We start from the raw sequence: 8,480 nt of genomic DNA on the forward strand, positions 1-8,480 counted from the left end.
TAACAAAACTTTTTAAGTTGTGTCAACTGAACTTTTTTTGTCTGCTGAACTGAAATGCCTGAAGTTGAGTGAACAAAAAAAAAACATAATCCTTATTTTCTTTCAATTTTTTTTCCTCACATACTCAACTTTTTTTTTCAGCTTTAATGGATAGGATAGTAGAGAGACAGGAAAGCAGGAAAGGATCGCCATAGGACCTCAAGGCAGCAATCAAACTCAGATCTCCATGAACACCTGAGTGTCATGTGTCAAAATGTCTGAAGTTGAGAAAACAAAAAAACTCTTTTGGAAGTTGGTACTAAGAAATAATATATTATCAGACCAAACAAAGTATCAACATAGTTAAGTTGAAAAAACAGGAAGGCATGTTCACATGTAAAGCATTGCATAGCCTTTTCCCCTGTTTGTCATGCCATGTTTTGGTCCTTGTCTTGATTACCGTTACTGTTTTTCTGCCTCCTGTCCTGTTTCTAATTCTGTGTCTGATAAATGTTTTGTTAACTTTTGTCTCTGTTTTATTTTTATTTATTTATTTTTAAGTGAACTTTGTTTGTTTGAAATAAGGATTATGGTTTTTTGTCATACGACAATTTTTTTTACAGTGTACTGTAGATGTCTGCTTAATATCTGCTTTTAGTTTATTTTTATCAAAAGCAAGACACTTCACCTCTACTTTCACAGACTGCTTTACACATTTTGGGTTTGGGTATTTCCTTAGTGTGACAATAAACATGATGATTCTTATTTGACCCAAATAAATCAAATGTGCTTTCATCACTACAGTGAACTGTGAACCAGTTCTCTGTTTACAGAACATGCTCCTCACTCACTCAGCAAAGCTTAGTTTAACCTTTTGATTATTTCTGCTGATAAGAGGTTTGGTCACTGCATGTCTCATACTCATACTTTATGTTAAGTGACTGAACTGAACAGATGAGCACTTTCAGTGTTGAAACTGTTTATCTGTTTAGATTATCCTGTCCTGTTGCATTTTATGGACAATCATTTAATTTTTTTTATTTTTATTATTTATTTATTTATTTATTTGCATGACTTCAATGAGTTGTAAAGATGCAATGTCCTAGAAATGACCGATTCAGAACAACCAATTTCTTTTCCTATGGAGGCGCAGACCTTTGGCCTTCATCTGGAAAAAGTGCTGTCTCAGGGATTCAATCACTTGGGGCCCTATCATACACTCGGCGCAAGGTGTGACACAATTGTTGTTTGTTAGTTACAGCTTGTCGTAAGAGTCGTTTTGTCGTTTGACACATCGCTGTTTAAATAGCAAATGCATTTGTGTTCATATGTGCGCCTATACGCGTTCTGATCTAAAAAAGGAGGCGTGTTAAGGCGCATTGCTATTTTGAGGAACTTGAATAGACTGTTCAATAGACCAGATCAAAGCTGGTCTATAGTCTAGGACATAGGACAGGAGTGCATTATTTGTGCGTCTCGCTTACACACTGCTTAATACATGCTGGGTGTACAGCAATACACAAATATCTTTACAAATGAAAAATAATTAAAGGATTAAAACATTACAAAACATTATTTTCTAGCCTACATAAATGTAAAAACCACCGCCTACATGCCTTCTTCATCTGACAGGGCTTTTTCAGTTTATTCAGAATAATTTGCTTTTTGTAATGAAGTGGCTGACACAGAGGGATCCATTTGCAGTATATTTATTAAACACAGTTTAAAAACAACAAGCACACAGATGTAATGCGTGTGCGAACTCACTCGTATGCATATTTATATTTGTTTAATTAAAAGCAAGCTTAGATTTGCCCACCTGTAAGGTTTTAGACAATATAGGGCCTAGCATGTGTATTTGGATATAACTCATCTTAACTCATAACTCATATAACTCTTTTGATCACACTTCGTTATTACTGTTCCTTTATTCGTTTGCTGGAAATAAGAACTGAATTAAGAAATAGTTTTGTAACCAATCTTTGCACTTAACAAACTAAATAATTATGTAGGCTAATTGATGTCTGTGCGTACAACACATTTCCCAATCCACGAGAGTGAAAGTGAAAGAAAAGAACGAGGAGGCTCATCTCTCATTCTCGCGCTGTAGATGGTCTGTTTAACTTTTTTTTCTAGCTAGTGAAGGGTTCAGTTTTTCCACTTACAAAGTCCGCTATGTAAATACTGTAGCAAATGCGCAATGGCGCGATGCAACTAACTCTTAAAGGGAGATGAGACTCTGATTGGTTGCTTCTCATAATACACCTACATGTAAAACTCATTAAGAAAAAGGGCGGATTCTGACACGCCCTTATTGATATGCACCCTGCGCTATGTAGATACAGTAATTAAGGAATTCACCACTGGTGCCTGGATAATGCCAATAACTGGGAAGACTCTGTGAGTAAAACAATTATTGTGTCCCGATTTACATACTATATTCTGTCCTAAATAGTATTTGAAAAAAGAATTAGTATTCCAATTCATCGTATGTTGAAATGAGTATGAGTCTATTGTTACCAGTAGAAATTCGAAGCAATGTTCTCTGTGTACTTGAAACGCTAATATTGGCCACAATACATTGTGCTCTAGATGTGAATTTGGTTCAGGAATTGCAAATGCGAGTAAAAAGTGTTATACTACAAACATGGCTCTCTCTGGTAAGGATCCTTAAATGACTTTTCTCAAAAAAAGACTTACTTTTAGGATAGTATGCAAACTGGAATGCAATAGTTCTTTTTCAAATAATATTTTTAAATTCTGTGCTTCAGAATATATGCTACTCATAAAATATACTTTAACATGCTGTTTTATTAATGTTAGAATCACTTTAAATAGTAATTAGCTGTGATCTCATCATTTAGTAAATATAGGTTGTTATTTTGATTTCCACTCTATATTAAAATATTCATTTATTCATTTTCTTTAAACTTAGTCTCCATTTCAGAGGTAGCCACAGCAGATTTAATCGTCAACTATTCCAGCATATGTTTTACAGGATGTAGTGGATGCCTTTCTTAGCTGCAAAACACTCATTCACTCATATACACTCATTTACACATACACACACATACAGTACACTCCGGCCTATTTAGTTTTAGTAATTTAGTATTCAGTTCACCTACAGCACACGTTTTTAAACTGTGGGGGAAACCTGAGCACCAGGAGAAAAACCACGCGAACATGAGAACATGCAAACTTTACACAGAAATACCAACTGACTCAGCCAGGACTCGAACCAGCAACCTTTTTGCTGTGAGGTGACAGTCCTACCCACTGAGCCACCATGCCGCCCATATTTAAATATATTAATACATATTTTGAGAATTTATTAAATCCATTTTTATAAATGTATATTTTGGAGATTGAATTTTGTCACTCTGGTGAATATATGTTTGGGTAGTTGATTGGTCACTTTTTGAAATTATTCAAGCAGTGTTTGAGAATACAATATGGTTTATAATGGTCATCAAATTGCAAAAGCTGTGTAATAATTAAATACATATGTGGTTATCGAAAAGAAAGCACCGAGAGCATCTCATGAAAACTGTCTTACCAGTGTCTCAGAGAGGCTGAGTTTGCAGTGAATGTTGTGCATTTCATTTCTATTGTGTAAAATGTAAACATTGCAGAAGTTTCCCTGCAGTTTAAATAAACACTTTAACATTTGAAAGCATGAACATTAAATAAATATATATATAAACATAAACACTGAAATCAATTAGACGTGTATTTAGACGTAATTGAAATATTATTATAATATTGTTTGAAAGTTTTGCTGTTGCACTGATTGCATAACACATGAGAAGAGCTTTTGTGGATGCTTTAATCTATGAAAGAATGTGTGTGATTTGCTTATGGTTGCCTGTCAAGCCACATTTCATTCACCAACCTATTTTACTTTGGCCTTATATCATTTATTGGTGTTAATAAAAGCCTGGGTGTATCAGGAAGAGCAGGGCATTTGCAGCATTGCTGATGATCAGAAGTAAAGATGGAGCCATGGCTGTACGCTTTAATCTCCAGTCCCCTCTGCCTCATAGGCATGGTTTTCAACCTCCTCTTCTTTTTCTGCCTCATGCGGCCAGTCTCCGGAGTGACGCTTCGTAATCCACTGCGCTTCTTGTTAATTGTTGTGCTCGTCAATTCTACATTTCAATATCTGGTCATAGCCGTGACCATTATTATGCTTCTTTTTGATTACATTTTCTGGCTGGAAACAGTTACCAGAGCTCTGATTTATCAATTCTTTTGCGGAAACTTCTTGTGCAATGCCTGGATCAGCATTTTCTACTACATATCAATTGTTCCTCAACATCATGCCATCTTCATCTGGATTAAGAGGAATATTAAAGCTATTTTATATGGGGGCTTCATTCTAAATCAAATAGTGCTTACGTTTGCTATATCTACGGGGGCAGTGACATATTTTTTTCTTGGGCCCGTCCCAGTTAATTTTACTGCACTTGAACTGAACTCAACAGCACTAGCACAAACCTTAGAGGCAGACATGTTTTTGTTTCATGTGGCAAATTTTTCATATTTGCTATATTGCACCTGCCCGTTGGTCACACTGATAGTCTCTTGGGGCAAAACTTTTTTTTATCTGCGTGGACATATGAAAAAGATGGGACAGAGCGGCGAGTCTTTTTCCCAGCCCCAGCAGAAGAGCCAGATGCGAGTCACAGTGACAGGTATGGTGCAGGCAGCACTGTTCCTACCCAGTAGCCTGTGGACAGTAGCAGCTGCTCTCCTCTACATTACAGGCCTCTTTGAAGAGGTGGATCCCAGCAGGTTTATCACAATGACTTTCTGCTCACTGTCCAGCTTGGGAAATCTGCTGTGTTTCGGATTCTCCCAGTCTGTGTTTCGCCGTGGGATTGTAAGTGTGATTAAAAAGCTAAAAGGTTGAACGCTTTCAGTTGGGATTCTTCTCGTTTATATTTTACTCTGTCTGATACAGTTTGCTGGTTTGTATGTAGACTCTAAACTGTATAATTATATGTTAGCAAAGTAAAAACAAAAGTGAGGAAATTATTATTTTCATGAAGGACTAAAAAAGGTTGTAACAGGATTTGTTCAAATGTCAAATGTAATTTGGTTTATATTTTTTGTCTTTATATACAATATGCAATATAATATCCCCATATTTGTCTGCTTTACATTAAAGTATTTACAGTTGAAGTCAGAATTATTAGCCCCCTGAATTATTAGACCCCCTGTTTGTTTGTTCTTTTTTTTAACAGAAAGAATATTTTTTCAACACATTACACATACTTGTTTTAATAACTCATTTCTAATAACTGATTTGTTTTATATTTGCCATGATGACATTAAATAATATTTGACTAGATTTTTTGAGACACTTCTATACAGCTTAAAGTGACATTTAAAGGCTTAACTAGGTTAATTAGGTTAACTAGGCACTTTAGGGTGATTAGGCAAGTTATTGTATAAAGATGGTTTGTTCTGTAGACTATTGAAAAAAGTTAGCTTAAAGGGGCTAATAATTTTTACCTTAAAATGTTTTTTTTTTGTTTTTTTGAATCTGCTTGTATTCTAGCCAAGATAAAACAAGACTTTCTCAAGAAGAAAAAATATTGTCAGAAAACCTGTGAAAATGTCCTTGCTCTGTTGAACATAATTTGTGAAATATTTAAAAAAGATTTATAAAATTCAAAGGGGGCTAATAATTCTGACTTCAACTGTATGTCTTACGATTTGTAAATCAGTGTCAAAAGATCCAGATGTTGTTGTAACCCACAGTGGTATCTTTTGCACTTAAATGTTATTAAATGATTGTTGCAGATTATTGACAGTTGAAGCAAAGCCAAAAATTGTAAGGCAAATAGAGGCTGTGATTGTGGCTTGTCTCACAACTATGTCATGTGTTTATGTTGTTAAGTTATGCCTAACCCTGCTTTATTCTGAATGGTTAGGAGTGCCAGGAAAAAGCCAACACCCCTTTATTTGCATCTTCAAAATCTTTTTTATGCTACATTTACTGTGTATCAAATCCTGCACATGGATTCACTCTAACCATTTGATTTTAATAAAATATATAGTTAAATCCTTGCCTGTCTCGTCAAAAAAAGGAGAATTTGCATTGACCATACCTTCATGGCCCATTAACTGTGATGGGGTTGTGTTTCATTGAACGCCTTGTGATATGTCAGCCAGAGACTGAATAAAACACATATTCAGCTATAGCTTTAAAGTAAGAGAGCTTGAACTTTAATAAAGCATTGTAAAGATTAAAACCCTGTATTTGTGTAAGAATCTGTATAATGTACTGTAGTTTAATGAAAGGTGGAATTGTCTGTCAGGCATGTTAGCTGCATTGTTTTGTTGAGATATTGCAACTCATCAAGCATGAACATTTACATCATTATTTTACAATGAAAAATTACATAGCTTTTCTTTTCCCTTTTATTAACAAACACCTAATGTACATATAGTGTGACTTGTTTAACTGAGGCTTATAAAAATATGTTAAATAATATTCTATTCAGCAATTATTAAAGTAGCTTCTCTAAAATATTTAATGATATTAATTAGTAATAATGGCAAAGCAGTGGCGCAGTAGGTAGTACTGTCGCCTCACAACAAGAAGGTCGCTGGTTCGAGCATCGGCTCAGTTGGCGTTTCTGTGCGGAGTTTGCATGTTCTCCCTGCATTCGCATGGGTTTCCTCCGGGTGCTCCGGTTTCCCCCACAGTCCAAAGACATGCGGTACAGGTGAATTGGGTAGGCTAAATTGTCCGTTGTGTATGAGTGTGTGTGTGGATGTTTTCCAGAGATAGGTTGCGGCTGGAAGGGTATCCGCTGCGTAAAAACTTGCTGGATAAGTTGGTGGTTCATTCCTCTGTGGCGACCCTGGATTAATAAAGGGACTAAGCCGACAAGAAAATTAATGAATGAATTAGTAATAATATTTTTTTTTCTCAGAAACAGACATACATGACTATAATCTTTTATTAAAAAAATTATAAAAAAAAAAAAAACTGAACACACTGAACCTGACTGTAAGAGTATGTATAACATTGCATTAAAAATTGGAAAGGTTTTCCTCTGAGTTGTTGAAATAAATTGTCTGCCTACAACATAGTCAAAATGATTACTGTTCACACAGGTCCATAAATATGCACAGAAACTCTATGGGCCCTATCACACCACGCAATGTGGCGCAAGGCGCGACGTAATTGTTGTTTGCTAGTTTCAGCCTAGCACAAGAATCATTTTGATGTTTTGTGCCATACTGTTTAAATAGCAAATGCATTTGCGCTAATATATGCGCTTATAGGCATCAATTAGTCTATAAATAATTACTTTTGTTTGTTAAGCGCAAATATTCGTTTCAAAACTATTTCTAAATTCAGTTCTAATTTCCAGCAAACGAATAAATGAATAATAATAGCAAAATGTGCTCAAAAACCTGAGTTATATCCTAAAACACATGCTTTACCCCATATGGTCTAAAACCTGACAGGTGGACAAATCTAAGCTTGTTTTTAATAAAAATAAATAGAATAAGTAAATATATAGATATAATAAATAATACTGCTAATAATAATAACATTATACAAAAGCAAATTGTTATGAATGAACTGAAAAAGCCTCCCGAGATGAAGAAGACATAAAAGCAGTGGTTTTTCATATTTATGTAGGCTAGAAAATATGTTTTGTAATATTTTAATCCTTTATATTTATATCCTATATCTATTCTTATTATATTCTATATATATATCCTTAATATTTACATTTTTCATATGTAAAGATATTTGCCTATTGCTCTCTTGTGTGTATTAAGCAGTGCGTAAGCGAGGCGCAACTCTGCGCCAGATATTAGACCGGGTTAGTTTTGGTCTAATGAAAAATCTATTATAGTTTCTCAAAATAGCAACGCGCCAGCGGTCCGCCTCAGAACGCCTTTCTTTTTAGACCAGAACGCCTATGGGAGCACAAATGACCGCTAATGCATTTGCTATTTAAACAGCATAGCGCAAAGCCTCAAAACGACTCTTGCGCCAAGCTTAAACTACCAAAAGACTACTGTATCACGCCTTGCGCCACACTGCGCCGGGTGAATGATAGGGCCCTAAGACTTTTAAGACCCAAGAGTTTTAAGCCATGCTACATTTCCTTTTTACTTTATGAGCTTTTTGTCGAGCCACGCATAGGTAAAGGAATGTGTGCTAATAAAATCAATTAGCTTGCCATTAATGCACTATGGTAAAAAGAAACTGTGCAGAAGTAAATTTTAGTAATTAATAGTGTGACCTGTAATCAAATGCACGTTACATTATTTTAAAGTATAAATGTTCGTATTTAAGATATAGTTTTAGGTCCGATTCTATGCAATTTTGTAGTAGTGATTGTGACTGTCGTCATTTAACATAACATTTGAACCTGCCATTGGAGGAAGCAATTTAATATTCACATAATCACACTTTTTAGGTGAAATTTTTCACAAGCTATCTGAAATGTTAGTCACACTTGAGT

The 8,480-nt window shown here is 35.1% G+C and overlaps 1 protein-coding gene across 1 annotated transcript; it reads left to right on the top strand.

Moving 5' to 3' along the window:
- Window positions 1-3,973: 3,973 nt before the first annotated feature.
- On the top strand, window positions 3,974-4,891 carry tas2r203 (taste receptor, type 2, member 203). The gene has a single exon (NM_001020506.1). It carries the CDS (start codon window positions 3,974-3,976, stop codon window positions 4,889-4,891), a length of 918 nt encoding a protein of 305 aa, NP_001018342.1.
- Window positions 4,892-8,480: the final 3,589 nt, after the last annotated feature.

The sequence above is a fragment of the Danio rerio genome, chromosome 9 (genome assembly GCF_049306965.1).
Source record: "Danio rerio strain Tuebingen ecotype United States chromosome 9, GRCz12tu, whole genome shotgun sequence".
Lineage (NCBI taxonomy): Eukaryota > Metazoa > Chordata > Actinopteri > Cypriniformes > Danionidae > Danio > Danio rerio.